Source organism: Arachis ipaensis, chromosome B6, assembly GCF_059453495.1.
Source record: "Arachis ipaensis isolate K30076 ecotype BB chromosome B6, ASM5945349v1, whole genome shotgun sequence".
Classification (NCBI taxonomy): Eukaryota; Viridiplantae; Streptophyta; class Magnoliopsida; order Fabales; family Fabaceae; genus Arachis; species Arachis ipaensis.
Window position 1 is genome coordinate 19,174,202 of NC_142441.1, and position 19,803 is coordinate 19,194,004.

At 37.9% G+C, this 19,803-nt stretch overlaps 4 protein-coding genes and 1 long non-coding RNA gene across 6 annotated transcripts; 3 read left to right on the top strand and 2 right to left on the bottom strand.

Annotated features, from left to right (window-relative positions):
- Positions 1–218: 218 nt before the first annotated feature.
- LOC107645709 (endoribonuclease Dicer homolog 2) lies at positions 219–5,131 on the top strand. The gene is made up of 11 exons (XM_016349790.3): positions 219–493; positions 577–827; positions 907–1,307; positions 1,395–1,498; positions 1,641–1,837; positions 1,924–2,133; positions 2,307–2,717; positions 2,850–3,128; positions 3,344–3,670; positions 3,917–4,097; positions 4,221–5,131. The coding sequence occupies exons 1-11, from the start codon at positions 481–483 to the stop codon at positions 4,703–4,705; spliced, it is 2,859 nt and encodes a 952-aa protein (XP_016205276.1). The 5' UTR covers positions 219–480; the 3' UTR covers positions 4,706–5,131.
- Positions 5,132–5,367: 236 nt separating this feature from the next.
- Positions 5,368–11,173, bottom strand: LOC107645708 (Glycosyl hydrolase superfamily protein). Its single transcript, XM_016349787.3, has 9 exons — positions 9,192–11,173; positions 7,950–8,615; positions 7,787–7,860; positions 7,619–7,699; positions 6,994–7,078; positions 6,778–6,872; positions 6,437–6,524; positions 5,925–6,279; positions 5,368–5,748 (listed from the first exon to the last, which is right to left on the bottom strand). Exons 2-9 carry the CDS (start codon positions 8,460–8,462, stop codon positions 5,489–5,491), a joined length of 1,551 nt encoding a protein of 516 aa, XP_016205273.1. The 5' UTR covers positions 8,463–8,615; positions 9,192–11,173; the 3' UTR covers positions 5,368–5,488.
- On the top strand, positions 7,950–11,262 carry WTF1 (Ubiquitin carboxyl-terminal hydrolase family protein). Of its 2 annotated transcripts, none has more exons than XM_088491962.1 (2): positions 7,950–8,615; positions 9,192–11,262. In XM_088491962.1, the coding sequence occupies exon 2, from the start codon at positions 9,332–9,334 to the stop codon at positions 10,925–10,927; it is 1,596 nt and encodes a 531-aa protein (XP_088348088.1). In that variant the 5' UTR covers positions 7,950–8,615; positions 9,192–9,331; the 3' UTR covers positions 10,928–11,262. The 2 variants fall into 2 exon arrangements, with proteins under 2 accessions (XP_088348088.1, XP_016205272.1); XM_016349786.3 differs by having other exon boundaries at positions 8,540–9,032; positions 9,292–11,262.
- Positions 11,263–12,601: 1,339 nt separating this feature from the next.
- On the top strand, positions 12,602–13,242 carry LOC148554788 (uncharacterized). Its single transcript, XR_015885769.1, has 3 exons — positions 12,602–12,726; positions 12,819–12,899; positions 13,007–13,242. It is a non-coding gene; the product is annotated as an uncharacterized LOC148554788 (long non-coding RNA).
- Positions 13,243–15,239: 1,997 nt separating this feature from the next.
- On the bottom strand, positions 15,240–16,384 carry PYL7 (PYR1-like 7). Its single transcript, XM_016349785.3, has 2 exons — positions 15,925–16,384; positions 15,240–15,834 (listed from the first exon to the last, which is right to left on the bottom strand). Exons 1-2 carry the CDS (start codon positions 16,252–16,254, stop codon positions 15,619–15,621), a joined length of 546 nt encoding a protein of 181 aa, XP_016205271.1. The 5' UTR covers positions 16,255–16,384; the 3' UTR covers positions 15,240–15,618.
- Between the last annotated feature and the right edge of the window lie 3,419 nt (positions 16,385–19,803).

Consider the following 19,803-nt stretch of genomic DNA (forward strand, 5'->3'; position numbering starts at 1 on the left):
TCGATATAATTAATATTTTAACATATATTTTTACATGAATCTAAAATATCTTCTATTTTTTTTAGAATTTACCAAACAAATCCAGTATTTAGTAAATAAGAAATCAAGTTTTTTTTTTTTTTTCAATATTCAAAACTATAATTCACATATTAGAGGATTAGTCAAGTAAAATAATAAGCTAATACACTTATAAAAAGTGAAGATGAGATCACAATATTGTGTGTGTTTGGTGTATCTCAACTCTCAACAAGTGTGGAGCACAATAGGAGTTGCCAAGAAAACAAAACACAAGAAAATCTCCCTCATAGTCATAGTCATCGTCGGTTGTCTTTCCATCTTCGGACACACACTCAACTAAGCACGCACCAAACAGCTTCTTCGTTAAGGCTCCGATCACCTTCTCTCATTGACTCAAAAGTCAAAACTTTGGTCAACTCTTAACAAGGTTACTCGAACTGTAATCCTGCACTACAACTTCTCATGGAAGAATTCGGTAACTCTGATTATTTTGAAATTGATACTTTGGCAATTAATTTTGGTTATGGTTCAGAATTGATATTTAATTGGATTTTGCAGTTAACGATGCATATATCCCTTCCGAACTGGTGAATTGTTCATCAGATGCTTGCACTGTAACATACTATTGCTACTTGATAGAGCTGAAGCAGGATTATGACGATCCCATAGGGGTTCATGACATTGTGCTTGCATTGAGGACTGAACTTGACCCTGAAATTGCAAGCACAAAATTCGAAATGCGCGTTGAAAGGGGAAACTTGTTATTAAGCCTCAGACAAGTAGAAACCATTCATCTTAGCCCACATTTGGTAGGATTACTTGTTCTCATTTCCTTGTAGCTGTGTTGTAGAAGATTTGAATTTGAATTTGAATGTTTTGATTCTGCAGGTTCAAAGATGTAGAAGATTTCAGACCACCCTCTTTAGGATCCTTCTGCATAACGATGATGTCTCAGATGAGTTCTGTTTGGGAGATGAACCCCAGATTGATTATCTTCTGCTGCCAGCTACCACACTGAACCAGAGGCTTTCGAATTCAAGTATTGATTGGAAGACTGTCTCTTCTGTTCCTTTTTTATCTGAAGATCAATGTAACTGCTGGTATTATCCTCATCCTGTGATGACCAAAACCGGATTGGTTTGCTCTTGCAAACTTCAAAATTGTGTGGTCAAAGCTTTCCACAATGGTTCTATTTATATCATTGATGGCATAATGGACTTGAATGGAAACTCGCGTCTGCGGAACGGAGGTAAGAGAGCTCCTACTTACAAGGAACACTTCAAAAACAAGTAAGTATGTTTTATAGCTTAGTCATCTGCTTATTTTGTTTCCCATTCAGGGCTATAGATAACTTGATTCTTGTTTCATATTTTCAGCTATGGTATTCAATTGCAGTTTGAAAATCAAACCCTACTTGATGCAAGGAGTCTTTTTAAGGTGAAAAATTACCTGCACAAGGGCAGACAAATGAAGCAGAAAGGTTAGCTTTAACCCTTAATAGTTAGCATATAGTTTGCTCATATCTTCTATATCTAGAATTCTATCTTTGGCCCTTTCATGCTTTATCAGATTAGGATTGAAAACAAATCAACTTATGTTCATGCCTGCATGTTCATTTTTAGGGTCGACGAGCATGATGCCTGCCGAACTGCCTCCAGAAGTTTGCTCCGTAATCATGTCACCAATATCAATTAGTACCATATATTCGTTTACATTTATTCCATCAATCATGCATCGGCTTGAGTCCTTGCTCATGGCTTTCGGATTGAAGAAGATGCTTTTGGATAATTGCATGCAAAAGGATATCCCAGTCTTCAAGGTGATTACCATTACATAATTTATTTATTTTATTATTATTATTATTATTATTATTTCTGTTTCAACTATCTGAATTATTCCCTGTAGCTATTGAAAGCAATCACTACAAAGGAATGTCAAGAAGACTATGATTGCGAGTCATTGGGGACACTTGGTAATTCTTTTTTAAGGTATGCAGCTACTCAACAGCTTTTTAAGACCAATCAAAACCTTCGAGAGGGCTCTCTTACTCAAATGAGGGACAAGATCATTTGCAATGCTGCTTTATTTACCTTTGGTTCTAGCCAAAGGCTTCCGGTATTGTTTTGTCCTTAATGTCTTTTTGTTATCATTTTACTAGTTTGTTATCTATACTCTCTACTTTATAAAACTTGGACAATACTTTTATTTTATCAGCATTCCGAGTATAGTAATAGTTTGTAACACAGATGGTCTAGAACTTTATCCCAATGGCTATATTTATGTTGCAGGGTTTTATTCGAAAAGGACATTTTAATCCAAAACAGTGGATTATACCAGGAGATAATTCCAAATTTCTCTCATTGACAGAAGAGGTTATTTCCAGCAGAACAAGAGTATATGTTTGTGGAATGAAAAGAAAAATGAAGCACAAGGTTGTTGCAGATGTTGTTGCGGCACTAATTGGTACCTTCGTTAGCACAGGACTGGGAGGTGAAGAAGCAGCTTTATCATTTATGAATTGGATTGGCATTAAGGTTGATACCAACGTTATACCATATGAGATCCACCTTAACGTTTCTCCGGAGAAGCTTGTAAATGTCACCCTTTTAGAATCCCTATTAAACTACATATTCCGAGAACCTTCCCTTTTAGTAGAAGCTCTGACTGATGGTTCTTACAACTGCACAGAAAATTATCAGGTACTTTCAAGTTTCAAGTTTCTATATGTACTAGTAAGAAGTAAGAACATTGTATGATTTTTCTTATCGAATCAGCACTGCTCATTTTCATTTGGTGTAACTGAATATTTTAAGTCTCAACTTGCACTGCAGCGACTAGAATTTCTTGGTGATGCAGTGCTGGACTATCTCATCACGCAGTATTTCTACAAGGAATATCACAACGAGTCGTCTGAACTTCTGACTATCATGAGGACCATATCTGTGACTAATGAATGCTTTGCACTTTCAGCCATTAGAGCTAAGCTGCATGAACACATAATCCGTGACTCAAAAGAACTAGACAAGCGAATTGCAGCAACCGTGAATGAAGTTGAGAAGTTGTCTGTAAAATCGACTTTTGGATGGGAATTGGACATATGTTTCCCTAATGTGAGCTTTTTGTCATTCAGTGCACTAACTCTTTGGGCTATCATAACAATTTCAAACACTTCTTATTCACATTACTGTCAAATTTGTAAATCTCTTCATCACTAAACTTTCCAATATGCAAAAAGAAGCATTTGGTGGATGGAAAGAACTGAATTGGCATTTTGTTTGTTTGTTTGTAATACAACTCCATGAAATAATATTTCTATTTTGGACAGGTGCTTGCAGATATTATAGAATCACTAGCTGGAGCCATTTATGTTGATTCAGGCTACAATAAGGAGGCTGTGTTCCAAAGTATAAGGCCTCTTTTGGAACCCCTAGTTACACCTGAAACGGCACAGCTTCAACCACTTGGGGAGTTGCATGAACTATGCCAAAGAGGAACCTATCAAAGGAAAAAGTCCCGGGTGGCATGTGGCAATGGCGTAACAGTTTCAATAGAAGTGAAAGCTAAGGAGATCACCTGCAAGCACACTGCTAAAGCCAACAATGAGAAGACAGCTGAAAAGGTAGCTTCCAAGGAAGTCATAAAACTCTTGAAGGTAACCAATTTTGACAGCATGCAATTTTTACTCTTCGGTTCACTATTTTGCATTCTTTCTGTTGTTTTGGTTTGTAAAAAACAGAAGGGATGTAACCAGGGCTTACACTATTTTTTAGCCACAATGATAAAAAAAAATTGTTGACCAAGTGCAAATAATAAAAGTGTTTATTAATATCTGATGTCCAAGCCCAAATAGATGGATCAATTAGGTTAATTACGATTTTCTTCTTGATGAGGGCAATAGGACAAGAATATTGGAGAGGATGCCTCCGGTCATGAAGAATGCCATGCTGAGGAGGAGCAACCTTGCATTGACAAGGACCAAGTTGAGGGAGAAAGTGCTGTGATTTGTGAGACACATTTTGAAGAAGAGGGCCCTCTTATCAATGAGATGCACTCCCAACAGCTTGAGTCGGCTTCCAATGGTAATGGTTCCTCCCTATTGTCTCTACCTTCTTCATTGCTCCCTTTCTGTTATCTTCTTATAACAAGTTATATAAACACACACATCCTCTCATGTGCTTCTTTTCCATTTATTTTTAATATAGGTGTTAGGAAAAGCTGTGAGATAAATTTTGAGGCTGAGCTTATTGCCTTGACACAGCAAGGTATTCTTAAAGTTGAGCATGTTCCTCTTCTTGCATCCTTCTTGACCGCTCAGCCCTCCATGCGCTTAACAGATCTTCCCTCAGTGCGCTGTAGCTTCGGCTACTATGTCTTATGGGAATTCTTGCACTATATTGAGTCTACACCTTTGAGAGTTCTTTTGGAGGATGGCTGTGCTCGTTTCTTGGGTTTCTTTGACGCTCTCTCCATGTTTCCTTTTGACATAACATGGCTCAACAAGTACAAGATGCAGATTGTTTCTCCTCCAGCGGATGCTCCTTCTCGAGCCTTAGAAAAGGCCGTCAAGGAGATAGAGATCATTGACCAACAGCTAGCCATTCTTCAGGCCAAGAAGGCTGACTTGCAAGAACGTGCATCAGAGTTAAGTTCTATATTGGATTCACCTTATTCTGTATTTCAGCAGTGACCACTGATAAGCGTTAAATACTTGTCAGATCTACACTTGCAGCCGTTTTATATCTATATTTCATGTGATGTTCATCACTTTGTGAAGTGAATTTTTGTGGTCTGAAGAACAGCAAGAAAGCTCTATAACAGAACGGGAAAGCAGTGTGAATCTTTTAGCGTACGGCACTGGTAAAATCAAGAGACTCAGTGCTGTTGTACCTTAAATAACATTACGGTAGCATATTGGGAAAAAAAGCCACCAAAAGTAACCCCAAGACCCAATAAGTTTTTCTTTTTTTGCATCTGTGATTCTGTTGCTAATTAATAGTCTAACATTAGTGCTGGAGAATATTAAGATTAATACTACCTGGCATAAAGTAGGTTTAAGTAAAACTTTTGTTCCAGGATCAAATAATTTTTCAGGACTTCCTACAACTTAATTTCATATCGAGTTATCTTCTTTTTTATGTTTTTCAATTTGCTTGACCTTGAAAGGTGTTATATAAATCGATTTACACTTTAAGTTTGGACTTTGGGGCATGTTCCCAGTTCCCACACGGCCATATCAGTTTTACGAATTTAGGGTATCGCATATTTCGCCCGTAGAGTTTCAATAAATGTAATAATTGAAAAAAGATATTTGGCCAATTTAAGTACAATTTAAAAAGGATAGTCTTGTAATTTTGAATACTAGAACATGCATTGAAGTAGGTTCTAATCTACAGAACTAACAGTAACAGCTACCTATTAACTCTGAATAAACGATTAAACCTGAACACAAGTATTAGGCATACATGGACTCTTACAGAAGGTCAAAAAAATAATCCAAACCTTGACCAATTTCCCAGATGGAGATACCACAACCCCATGAACGTGCTTCCTCTAACCGCAAAGAAATTGACTTCAAAGATGGGTAAAATACGGCATGCCTGATATCTCTGTCATCAGCGTAAAAGAAAAAATGTTCCCCACTGTTCTTATCCCACTGTAAATCAGGCCTGTGCTTTTCCAACAGCGCGAGGTAATCCCTTCCAATAATTGCTCCGCCACCCCCACCTGAATCTGTAATTTCACATTTTAACAAAAAGTTCTCACATAAAGTAAAAAAGGAAAAGAGAATCCTTATATAGATTGTCTTAAACTATCAAATAGAATCAATGCCACTCATGCAATGATGTATGGAACAATCAAAATGGTGACATAACGAAACTAAACAGAGAAAAGAGAGAGGAATTTACCCCTTGAAAGGGAGAAATCATTTCCATAGAAGTTGATGCCTAGAAGTATCTTGGAGGCAAGGCTATTTGATCTACTGCCGGAGTTGCCAAGCAGCAGCCGTAGAACAAATTGAATCCACTTCAATGGTGCATTAGGTCCTGGGTTATGAGGATTCGAGAAGTCATATGTCATTAACGAGAATCCATCTACAGCTTCACTTAGAGTCTCAAGATCTTTTGGACCAAAGTCATGCTCTTGCAGCCTCTCAGAAGATGGTGGACCTATAACATATATCAACTGCAGCCGCTGCTCATTATTTCTGTGCGAGCTTGTAGAATGCAGTGTCTCTCCAAGCTGTTTTACAAACTGCAGTGCCTGTGCTTGCAAAAGAAGAAGTGCCATATTGACAATCATACAATGAGCATTGAGCAAGAATAAGCTGAATTATGGGCAAGTTCCAAATCACAGCTTAGCTGTATCAAAAGTATCTAAAAAAGAAAAAAAAAAAAAAAGACAAGCAGCAAATTCTCACCAAATTCCGTATGCTTGGATCATGCAAGATACCATAGGCTGCCCACCTTGACCATGATTCCAAGACAATACCATCATATCCCATTTCTCTACATAAGCACATCATTCACATGAAAAAATACAGAAATGAGAAAATGTATCATGGAAGGAAGTGTTTTATACATAGATCTGGAATGCAGAATATTTGCTGCCATTGGCAACTTCTGATAAACAACGTTTAGGTAAAAATGAATAATAGAATTACAAATGAGAAATTATTAGTAAAGATATATTTTGTCTGGGAACAATCAGAACCTTGCTCAAGATATATATCTATACTCTATAGAATCAATCAAAGCTTACTTGCACTCTGTTACTATGATATTAATAGCTTTGTTCCTTTGTTTCTTCTTCAGCAATTCTGCTGGAGATGCTTCCAGAACAACTCTTGGCAAGATCTACACAAAACAGAAAATAAAGGAAGGATAAGTGAAGCCCACTACAAATAAGGGCACAAGAATAGTTTAGAGCAGCTAAAAAAGTATAAGATTCAAAGTGTAGAGAAATAGTTAACTGTACCAAAGCTTCTCCCGCCTTTTTAAGATCTGAGATCCATCCTCTGTCAACATTATGTCTCCCCTCCAGAATCAAATTAGTCTGTTCGCTGGCAATAACAACTGATGAAGCAAAATCATAAAACAATATCCAAAAAGAAAAATCTCACTAGGAATCCCAGGATTTACCATCAGGTATTATCCACTAAAATTTCGATGTCGCGCAGAAAATAAATATATTAACAAGGATGGTGAAAGATTGAGTAAGAAAGTTGATGAGCTGGATGATAGTTAGTTAGAATTGGTTTAGAATCAGTTACTGTTAGTTATGCCAGGCAGGCAGTGTATGTGATAGTTAGTTAGTCAGTTGTTAGTTAGAAGGAGAAACTTATTGTTCAAGCCAGAGCAATAACTCACTGATTCAATCATCAATAAAAAATATCTTTTCAGATGGAAAACATTTTCATGATACTTCAGGTTAATGTCAGTTCAAATCGACCCTGGTTATGCTATTCCTCAAAGGAAGGAAGGCGTGCCAGATCAGCGTGCGATTTGAATAACAGAGGCCACACTCTAAAGCTGATAGAAATTTAGTGGAAGTTGCAAAATTACATTTCTTGAGTAAAGTTATTTAGGACAGAGGTGCATACCTCTTTAATTCATACCAGACAGGCGATAAATGCGTAAACTTAGAGTTGAACCTTTTGGCCATTTCATAACCATGAGAATTCCTGTGATATTTAAGATTCAGAATGCAGAATGACATGGAAAAGAACTCACTATATAGCAGACAGATTCGTGAAAGAAAATGGTAATACCAGGGAGTAATGTAAGCAAGCACGGGATAAGTATAATGGCGCTGAGAAATATTTTGCGACGCTCTGGAGTTCTCCTGATTCATTCACAAATCGCAATTACATGTGAATGCTTTCTCGGCAGCCAAACAGAAACAGTGTAGTTTTGGGCGAAAAGGATACTCACAGAGAGAACATCGCGGTAGTTGACATCCGCTGTGACGAGGCCTCGTGAATAAACATATGATCCCTTATGCGAAGAAGAAGAAGAAGAAGAAGAAGAAGAAGAAGAAGAAGAAGATTCTCTCAAGCGGTAAACGACCACGGCAATGACGGAGGACACGAAGAAGAAGAACAAGAACAAGATTACTAGTTTGCTGCCATCAGGAGCTGAATTAGCTCGCTCGAGTTGCCTGGAAGATGAGTGGATTCGGTTTTCACGGCGACCCGAACTCGGGCCGGATCGCTGATCTCGCTTCTTCGCCATTTTGAACTTCCAGTCGATTGCAAAGCTCAGCCACACCCACCCACACCCACACGGCCACACATACTGGCCTCTGTGTCTAGGCTTGGCAATTTCCCTGGCGGGCCGGGTACCCGCGTCCCGCCCGGACGGATATGGGGAGGATTTTCTACCGCGGGAACGGGAGACGGGGACGCGAGAAATAAATGGGCGGGTCCCCGCCCCGTGTGTATCCATCCATACAGTACCCGTATATACGAAATGACTAAAATACCACTATTATATATACTAGTTTTGAAAAACCCTAAATCCCTAACCCTTCTCTTTGCCGTCCCTCCCTCTCATCTCAGATTCTCTCCTCTCAAAATTGAAACCCAAATTTCAGATTTTCTCCACCTCTCCTCTCACCGTCGTCCGCCACCCTCCTCCCCTCTCACCGCCACGCTCCTCCCCTCTATCCGCTACCCCCTCCCACTCTCCAGGTCACCGCAGAATCGTCGTCGCGCGCCTGACACCCAGCCCGAGCAGAACGTCGTCATCGCGCTCCTGACCCCCAGCCGAGGAGAACGTCGTTGTCGCGCGCCTGAGGAGAATCGTCAGACGCAGAATCGTCGCCGTCTTCGTCGCGTCAGAGGAGAATCGTCTTCGTCGCCGTCCAGCAAGCTCGTCAGAGGCAGAATCGTCTTCTGAAGCTCTCCGCTGGGGCTGAAACTCGTTCCTCCCGCGTCGGCGATCGCTCCTTTGTCTCCTCCCGTCGCTCGCAGCAAGCCCCGCCTGAAGCTGTCCAATGCCACACACTTCTTTCAGGTTCAAGTCCCTGTCGGAAGCTCTTCCCTGTTCTCTTACTGTCTTATATATATATATGAAATTATCAACATATGGATTGTCATTTACACCTGTTAAATTTCTTTTTTTACTGTGAATCTGTTGTAGTATTTAGTGTTGTTTATGTGATTGAGGGATTGCTAATAGGTGATTGAGAGATTTTGTAATCGTTGCTTATTGTTCATTGAATTTTTGTTTCTGAGATTTTGTTGCTGTACTCAGATTTTGTTCCTTTGTTTAGGGTTATGTGAAGTGAGTAAGGTTGGTAGCAGCTACATCACATGGTGATGGACCCTAAATTCTTGCTCCCGTTATCCAAATTCTCTTCATCACACGCTTCTTTACCCTTGTTTATTTCAAATCAACTTCCTTTCCGGCAAAACTCAAACCTTTCCGCCAAACCGTGTTGTTCCCTCCAAAAGTCTCAATTTTGGGGTAGGGATTTGAATTCGGTTGTGTTACCGGCAAATGTTAATAGCATTAGAAAGGTGCATGCCCCCTCGCCCTTTGGGCCAATAAGGGCAGCTGTGAAGAGAAGGAAAGAGCTTCCCTTTGATAATGTGATTCAGAGGGACAAGAAGCTCAAGTTTGTTCTCAAGATAAGGAAGATTTTGGTGAGTCAACCCAACCGCATCATGTCGCTTAAGCAGCTTGGTAAGTTCCGAAGGGATTTGGGTCTGGATAAGAGGAGGCGGCTTATTGCTTTGTTGAAGAAATTCCCTGCGGTGTTTGAGATTATGGAAGAAGGGGTTTACTCTCTCAAGTTCAGGATGACACCAGAGGCTGAAAGGCTTTATTTTGAAGAGTTGAAGGTTAGGAATGAGATGGAGGATTTGGTTATTACAAAGCTGAGGAAACTGTTGATGATGTCGCTCGAAAGGCGGATATTGTTGGAGAAGATAGCTCATCTCAAGACTGATTTGGGTCTCCCACAAGAATTCCGCGACACCGTTTGTCACAGGTACCCGCAGTACTTCAAAGTTGTTGCAACCGAGAGAGGCCCTGCTCTGGAGTTGACACATTGGGATCCTGAGCTTGCAGTTTCTGCAGCTGAGCTATCTGCAGAGGAAAATCGGATTCGGGAATTGGAAGAGCAGAATTTGATCATAGATAGACCTCTCAAGTTCAACAGGGTCAAGCTTCCTAAAGGTCTTAATCTTTCTAAGGGTGAGATGAGGAAGATCATGCGTTTCAGAGATATACCTTATATATCGCCATACTCGGATTTCTCAGAGATTAAACCAGGAACACCAGAGAAAGAGAAGCATGCTTGTGGTGTTGTACATGAGATATTGAGCCTCACTCTTGAGAAGCGAACCCTCATTGATCACCTTACTCATTTTCGAGAGGAGTTCAGATTCTCTCAGCAACTGAGGGGGATGTTGATAAGGCATCCTGATATGTTTTATGTCTCCTTGAAAGGAGACAGGGATTCTGTGTTTCTGAGGGAAGGTTATCGTGATTCGCAGTTGGTAGACAAGGATCGTCTGTTGCTAATAAAGGAAAAGCTTCGCTCTCTGGTTAATGTTCCACGATTTCCCAAGCGAGGTGCTTCCAGAAGGGTTGGAGATGGTATGGAAGACACAGCTGGCACTACCAGAGAAGATGAAAGTGGTGAAGAGGAAGAACACTGGTCAGATCTTGATAGTTTTATGAGTGATGATGGATTTGAAGAAGACAATGATGGCCAAGACGATGACTGGAGCAATGATGACGATGACGACGACGATGATACACCACCTGATTTTGATGAGGATGATGGAATATTGGAGATTTCACAAGGAAAGACGATTAAACAAGCTGAAGATTCAACGGCAAATGACAAAAAAGTCCTTGCTCCTGTGTTCCCTGACGGTCGTCCCAGAGAACGGTGGTAGTCTTTCTAGATCTTTCAAGCTGGAATCTTTTATGCAAGACAGCATCTGGCTTTAACTTTGGATTAGCTGGATGATTTTGTGATCAATGTTGTACGCCAAGAATTTGACTTGTCTACCTTGGACACATATGATGCTTTCTCTTACTAATGAGTATTCTTCATTGTCCATTTACAGTTCTTGTCTGTAAGCAATAATAGCAGTTGATGTTATGTCCAGACTCCAGACCAATACTAGAGATTTTTTGTATAGCCTACCACCTGCTGTACTGTATAATGGATTGATACTTCTTAGACATGGTTATATGTTCAACAGGGTGATATCCACTTTTCCGTGAATTCTTTCTATTGATTTCTCGTTGAAATTTGCATGTTGGACATCTATGACTGCTTTTTTTTCAGAATTCAGATTAACAATTCATTGCATTACAAGTGTTATAAGGCAAAATCTTGTCGTATGGGTTTAAACTTTAAAGGGTGTTTTTGTTGGAGTGTTGAATCCACTCCACAATTCTAAGTTTTCATTTTCTTGATTTTGCCCGTGTAGTGATGACAATTAATATATGTAAGACGTTTTTAATCCCTCAATGATCGAGGTGTTTTCTCTTTCCACCATTGCGCCCTCCTTGCTCTATTTTAATACATATAAATATACAATGTTGAAGAGGAGAGAATCTCAGAAAATTTTGGCTTGGTTATTGATTAACTATAGTAATGTGTCATGCTTCGTTGAGGACAGGATTGTGGCGGTCACTTACTATTTATGATGTTCATGCTTGTGAAGCCTCCTATAATTGATTTACTCTAAGTAAATTCAATTATAGAGTTCAGAAAGAGAATAAAAATGAACTAATTTTGAGTGTCTTTGACAGAAGGTGACAAGAAATGTTGAAAATTGGAGACAAGTTTTTTTTTATTTTTATTTGGATGTAACTTAAGTAACCCTTCCTCTGTTTGAGTTTCAGTTGTTCCAAGAGGAAGAATGAGATGCAGCCTTTCACATAACCCCTTTCCATTACATGTAGTCATGTAGCAAGCTGCTGCTGAATCTAGAAGGTAGCTACAAAGCTATGACATAATGACCTGAACAGAATAATCACTTTTATTAGTATGTTCATTCTTAGAATATTATGGCAATTTGGCAGAGGCTATTGGAGTATGTATCTCTTCTTTGTCTAATATTAGTTTCAATTTTCAACTTAGATGCACACTCATAATATGAATATTGATAGCTTAGTTCCATTGAGAATTTAAGCTGGCAAGAAAAGGAACTTATCAATGTATGTTGCTGTCTTAGATGGATACACTTTTCATTATATTATTAGAGTTTATCTATATTCTTATGCATAATGTTCATAAATGTACCGATGTTTATATTAATGTTGTTCTAGATTCTGGATCAGAAGCACTTGTTTCATCACTATGAACATGTTTGTACCATCCTGCCTGAGAAATTGAATTTATTTACATTAAAAATATTACTTGGTTCATTGGATTTGAGGACAAAATTATCATATGGAAATACTAGATTTTGATGTTCATAACATATTTTGGCTGTTACTCTTGGGATTGCTGCAGCTACCAGACTCGGTGCATTAGCTTTTACTGAGGTTGACTTGACTTTACATGCTATTTCTCTCTCTTTTTCTCAAGAAAAATTATATTCCGACATATCTACACCGATGTAGAACTTATTGTTGATTCTGTTATTCTATCTATACTGTTCAGATAGAAACATTTCTCCAACTTTTAGGATCAGCTGCAATTATTCAGTTTGCTAGCAGGGAGCTTCTATATGCTGAGGTAAGTACAGTGGAGTCATCAAATTGTCTATGGATACAATGTATGTTTGTACATGAGGCATACCATATATGTTATTTTATTTTATATGACAGGAACGAAAGCAAACACTACAACAGATCAATGAATTCTTGAACACCAAGATTTCCCCTGAGGAGCTTGGTGATGAAATAAAGGTACTTCTAAAACACTATAGTATAGCTACTTCTAAAGCACTGCTTAATGCAAATCTCATTTCTGCCCGCTTCACATCCTGTTGTTCTTGTATGGTTGTGAACATTAGCAAATTGGAAAGGCTTTTCTACCTACTTGCACCAACAATAAGGTTCTCCCTGCACCATCAGAACAAGCCCCAGAGCCTACTATGGCAGATATGACTGTACAGAAAGCAGAAGCTACTCCTGACACTATATGAGTCCAAAGTATACACAGTAGCACCCTTGCTCCAGAAATAAATTTGGCTGAAGTTAAGGCACAATTGGTTCCAGGGACTCCAAGTCTCCAACACCCCTTTCACCATACACCAGTGTATGTCTCAACTCTCAACTTCATTGCTTCATAAAATTTTCACTTCTGTATTGGTTAGATTTACTTATAGCAGCCAATTTTCTCGGAACTGATCTTCCATTTATGATTTTGTTTGGTAACTAACCATAACCATTGCCAATTTTCTTTACATATGCTTGTTGTTCTTCATGTTCATCAGTGTTGCCCTTTTTTCCTTCTCTGCTTTGCAGTATCCTGATTTGTAGCCTCCAACATCTCCCACCCCTTTACAGCCCAATTTACAGACAGCAGAAGCTACTCCTCCAGACACTATATCCGAGTCCAAAGTAGAGGCAGTAGCAGCACCTGCTCCTGAAATAAATTTGGCCAAAGTTAAGGCACAAGTACCTCCAGCAACACCAAGGCCCCTTTCACCATACCCAAGTGTATGTCCCAACTTCCATGCTTCATAAACTTTTAACTTCCTTTGACTGTTACCAATATACATAGTTCTTTTATCTCTGCCTATTTCTATGATTTCTGTCGAAGTTTGAAGCTTTTAGCATGGAAGTTTTAGTCCTGTATAGTATAACTTTTAGCTTTTGTGTCCATGGTTTTGATGAGAAATTTTGTACTACCTTGTTCCTAAAATAATTAATGAATTAGGAGATTGTTAATATAATTTTCTATATATATGCTTATCCTCCCTTCTTTCTCTTTTTGAATTGCAGTATCCTGATTTCAAGCCTCCAACATCTCCTATCCCTTCACAGCCCTAGAGTTTCGTTGTTTTAGGCCGTGAAGAGAATTATATATATAGCAGGGAATCGTTTGTGTAAAATTTCCAGCACCATATCAAAATCTATATATACAATGCAATGGTCTTGCCACATGAAAATCTTAAAACTTACCTAGCATTTTAGGTTGAAGATCCATGCGGCAGGTTGTATTATTTACAATCTTTTATGAGTGCTCTTCAATTTATGCTACTTTCTACAATCTTTTTGTAATTGATGGATAGTTTATAGAGTTGACTTTCATTGAAATTTATGTGTTGGACATCTATGACTGCTTTTTCCCCCACGCAAATCACTTGAAACATTCACACAAAACAAGAAGGGGTGCGTGTGGTGTGTGTGTGACCATATATACCCTTGCATAGAGGCATGCCTCTATTGATGATGTACTCAACTTCATGCAGGTAGCCTGAGTTAAAAAAAAGTTTCAGGATATGATCTTGAGCAAATTGGTTGTTCGCTCTCCCTCAAAGGCTTCCAAGTTCCTGCACTGCCTAGTGTAGTCTTCACCGTAAAATGGCAAGGCAGGTTTAGTTGGATGTCTTTGAAGGGGCTACGAACAACTTTCATGTTGCTTATATGATTTACTTTGGTAACTGTCATGCACTCTTCTCGCCAAGAGGAGGTTGAACTTTCAATGGATTTCAACATGAGTCTTTCCAAATCAATATGTTGTTCTTGGTCTTCAGGTGGCAAATTCCGGATTAAGAATCCTTTGTTGCTCTTGTGTGCATGTTCACATTTCTGATTAATGCAACATGAAGACCCTCGAACCTTGATAAAAGGCAACTATATTTTTTTTAAGGTTGATTCATATTAAGCAAAAGATTTACTAGTGTTTTCTTTCTTTTTATGATGCAATTTCAAGAATGACCATGTGTGATATTTAACCGAGGAATAAAATGCATTTTGGTGGTGAGATCTGTCGCAGCTGCTGACGAATTGTGGAGTATCCGGTTCCAAACTGCGTAAGCTTAATGTATCCAAATGTGTGGATGAAGATTTAAAGGTAGATTCATGAGATTTGCCTATTTACATTTCCCTTGGGATCTTTTTTGAAGGTAAATATGATAATTACTTTAGTCCCATCAGTTATCCACCTTCCACCCTAGTATTATGAATCAATTCTTTTTGTCTTTTGCTTAGGTAGAACTCATAGGACTATTGATTATGAATTATGATACTATACTTCAATAGGCAAAAGTGTAATCCATGAAGAGAAGAACTAAATTCTACAAGAGCAGAATCAAACTTTGGTGTTCTAAACATAAAATCCAAAGCAAGGAAAATGTATAATAGATAACCAGATATCTTACATAAACTACAATACTCATACAAAAGCAGCAACCAGCAAGGTTCAATACACTATCTCCTGCTATCCTCTAGCCACAGATACGAAACATTGAAGACTGCAGAGTGTGTTTTTCACTCCCAACAAAAATATTTACAAAGTAACACACACCACACCACCATTCACTAAAAGCAGCAAGAACATAGCAGAGAAAACCAACTAGCTAGTAGCTACTCCGATCACAACGCCTACTAGAAAATCTCGTCCAACTCATGAATTGGGATGATCATGAACTGTACAAAGCCGGGTACCAAAATAGCCTCATTGGTTGATGAGATGATCGTAATCCTGCATAGCCATCCTCTCAGAAACCGTAGCTAAGGAGCTTAGGTTGCACCTGATGAGAGCCTCCACAAAGTAACAAGTCTCATCAACGGTGTTCCCATCTGGCACATCGACGACGAAGGATTCTATCACCATTGTTCCCGGTCTTCCCTCGATGACCTCCGGATGGACAGTAATCAGGGAGGAGTAGTTCTGCAAATTCCAGAAAACAAAGATGAAGAGGTTAGCATTGGTTCAGGGTATGATGATGGAACAAGTAAGTAATAGGAATAGTGAATATACGTTGAGTCTATGGTCACCACCAACGATGGTGACACCAAGAATACGTTGGTGATCGTCGAGTTGTTCCAAGCGCTCGGTGCTGGTGGTGGCAGGGAGGCCGGATTTAACGTTGACTTGTCTGAGGGAACCAACAGCAAGGTCCCCTTGACCTTGTGGGTGTACGGTACACCTGCTAACAAAAGGTTTATACTTCTGCGGCTCGTCGAATCTTCGAACCAGCGACCACACCACAGGAGCAGGCGCCTTGATGTGCTTCACCAGAGCAGAACTGCACTGCTGAGGCTGAGGCTGATGCCTATTATGATGCATCCTAATATATTCACTCTCCATGTCTTGATGTTGTTGTTTGTAGGGTGCACAGTGAAGTGAAGAGAAGGAAAGAAGGGATAAGCTTAGGAAGCTCTGCTACTCACAAAATTAGATTCCTTACAAAAACTAATCTGCACTCACTCAACCAACCGACACTCAACCCCCCTCTTCTTATATTTGCTTTTTTTTTTTCTTTTTTTTTTCTTTTTTTAATGGAAGTGAGACGAGTAATATTCTCAAACATGGTAATTTTTTATTTTTTTAAATGGTTTAATTATTCTATAGATCTCTATCTTTTTACAAAATTTTTAATTAAATCTCTATATTTTTTTTTAATTAGGTTTTTGTACCAATTTTTTTTTCAATTAGGTTCCTCTTAACAGTAATTGGTTTAATTATATAGGGAACCAATTAAGAAAAAAAATTGGTGCAGGGACTCAAATAAAAAGAAAAAAAAATATAAAGACTTAATTAAAAATAAAATTTGGTGCAAGGACTCAATTAAAAAGAAAAAAAACATAGAAATCTAATTGAAAATTTCGCGAAACTATAAAAACTAACAGAGTAATTAAACCTTTTTAAATTTGTGAAAAAGTACAAATTAGAGAATCTGATGTATTTTTAAATTTTTAAATTTTTTGAAATAGAAATTGAACGGTTTGATTTAAAAATTAAAATGTCTAATTTTTTTATTTTATCATCCAATTATTTTTATTCCTTTTAGAAATTAGAAGGTCTGATGTCTTTACTCCAAATTAAATTATTATATTTGAGATTAACATCCTAATTTTCTATAATTCAAAAAAATATTATTGTCAATCCAATATCAAAATAAAAAGTATCATATCTTCTCCTCTTTTATTTTTATATCTTCACTCTTGTACTACAAAAATATAAGAAAAATGTTAGACAAATAAACTATTTTTGTAATTAAGTTTAATTAAATTTTTTATATATTTTTTTCTTCTTTTTTCAACTAAAATTCTAAATTACCAATTCTTAAGTTATTGAACTAATTTAATTAAATTTGCTAAAATGATTTGGTCATGCGTAAATATAAATATATTGTTAGAAGCCAATACTTTTAGTGAAAAGACTAGAAAATTGGTTAGCGTTGGTTTAGATATAATACAAATAGATCTGAAAAATGTTGGTTTATTTAACTTATTATATAGTAATCTTTAAAAATTTAAGATGATCATATCCTACTTTCTTTTTTGCTCATTATTGTTGTGCTAATTTTTTATTGTTATTATTTAAAGAGTCATGTTTGGTTAGAATTTTTATTTTTTGGACACTTTTAAGCATTATTCTTTTTACTAAATAAACGAATTTGAATTCCATTCTTTAGTTAAGAAAATTAGTTAAATATGTAATCTAAACCAAATAAAGCTAACAAAAAGTGATTAGTGACATTTTGTTTGATTCATATCTAAAGGAACAAAGGTTGGGCAAGTGGATTTATAGCTATATTATATTATTATATGTTACAACTTGCATCCTTGGATTAGAATAGATGCCACCACTTGACAAACAATAGGAAACATATGTGTATGGCGCATTATCAAATACCGTCCACTTAGAGATAGTAGAAAGAAAAATAATAATAATAAAATAAAATAAGAACCCAACTTTCCCAGCTTCAGTTGCATTGAGTTACGAATGTGATTGTCATCGAAACTTTAGAGTACGGTAAATTTTAAAATGTTAGATTTAATTGTATTTGTATAATTTTTTGAAATATTTAAAAATGTTGTAAATAATTTTAGAATATTTTAGAATGTTTTAGAAAAATTTAAAAAATTCTAAAAGATTTTAGAAGATTTTGGAAAGTCATGGAATAATGTAGAATAATATAAATATATATAAAAATATGAATAAGAGTATGAAATAATCTAGAAGTTTTAAGAAAAATGTGATAGGATAGATATTTGTAATAAATGTTCTAGATGATTAATTTAGATCATTGATTAGATTTAATACTAACTGATTCGTCTGTGTACTAGGGTAGCCGAGCTTTAGCAATTCCGAGTAGACTGCTATCAGAGAAGAAGAGCTATACGTCGGCCAGGATCGAACACCGCGGCGGGAATACCTGCAAAAGATACTCTGACGCTCAAGTCAATAATAATCTCTAGTGAGTGTATCAAGTAAATATGAAGACTGAGAATCGAACCTGATTTTAGCCGAGGTTATGTGCTCTGCTTTATAGATGGTGTTATACTCGTTAGTTGCATATTGTGCCATGATTCTCGGTCAGTTACTGTGTTCTGTTTCGGAGGATAAGATTTCGCTGACTACTTCTCTTGTTTCAAATATTCGGCTCTGGATTTATTGATTTTTTCTGAGCTTTCCGGGTGGCCGAGGTTAAGGTTACGTATTATAGCCCCCAAGCTTGCCTTGGTGTGGACAGGACTAAGGCGAACTTTTATATCGGTGATGTCGTGTACCTCGGCCACTAAGTTGTTTGTCGTGCCCATTCCTTATAGCCCCCAAGCTCGGCTTGGTTCTGTACGGCATCCCAAACGTTTTCGTAATTAATAGTTGCTTTGTTCTTCACGCCATTTTGACATGATTGATGTGAAACGTGCCCCGTTTTTCTTGGCACCCCTGTCCGTTGGATTTCACAAGTAATTTAATGCTCCTCTTTTTTGACGATCTGGATTAAATGCAAATAGTTTAGTAACCGTTTGGTCTATAGGGGTTACTTTTTACTGCACTCGTTTTTGTTCCATATTACTGGTTATTGGATAAGAAAAACTTTGTTTCTCTTCCTGTCTGAGAATGAGTAAAAAAGGTCAGTGGTGACTCTTCGTTGCTTTTCTTCTGCATTTTCTGTCTTTTTCTTTTCTTGTCTTTGATGGAGAAATGTGATGTGAGTGATCTGAGTGGGTGGGTTGATGCTAGGGTGAAAGAATATGCATCTCAATTTGATGATGATGAGTCGGTGAGATTGCTGGGGTCGGATTTGTGTGTTAGGGAAGGTAGTGGTGCTAGGATAGAACTGTTGCCTTGTGGGAAAGATGATCGAGTATGTGACCGATTGAGCGATTGGTCCTTCTTTTACATGTATAGCTATCTTTTCACCGAGTTAGGCGTCAAGCTTCCTTTCACTGAATTTGAGTGTGGGGTTTTATATTGGTTAAACTGTGCCCCAACCCAACTTCACCCGAATTCCTGGGGATTTGTTCGGGCGTTTGAGATTTTAATGGAGTTGCTAGAGCATCCCCCTTCTCTTAGGTTGTTCTTCTCATTGTTTCAAGCCAAGGGGGTGGGGCGGGGTTTGTGGGTTAAGAGTTTAAGAGTTTCTTGGTTTTCTCTAAGGCTGCTTGCTTTTTCTCTTCTCCGAGGTTTCTCTTCTTTTGCGCCACAGGTCAGATTGCTTTGTCAATTGCTAACTTATGGCAGATGACCTTAGAGTTTATTCCTGGCATATCATCAGGCATCCATGCAAATAAATCGGCGTTGCTTCGAAGTATTGTGATTAGTTTTGCTCGCTCCTCCCCCTGTAGGGCTTCTCCGATTTGTGTGCACTGCTTTTCGTTGTCTGTTAATGTTATTCGCTGAAGG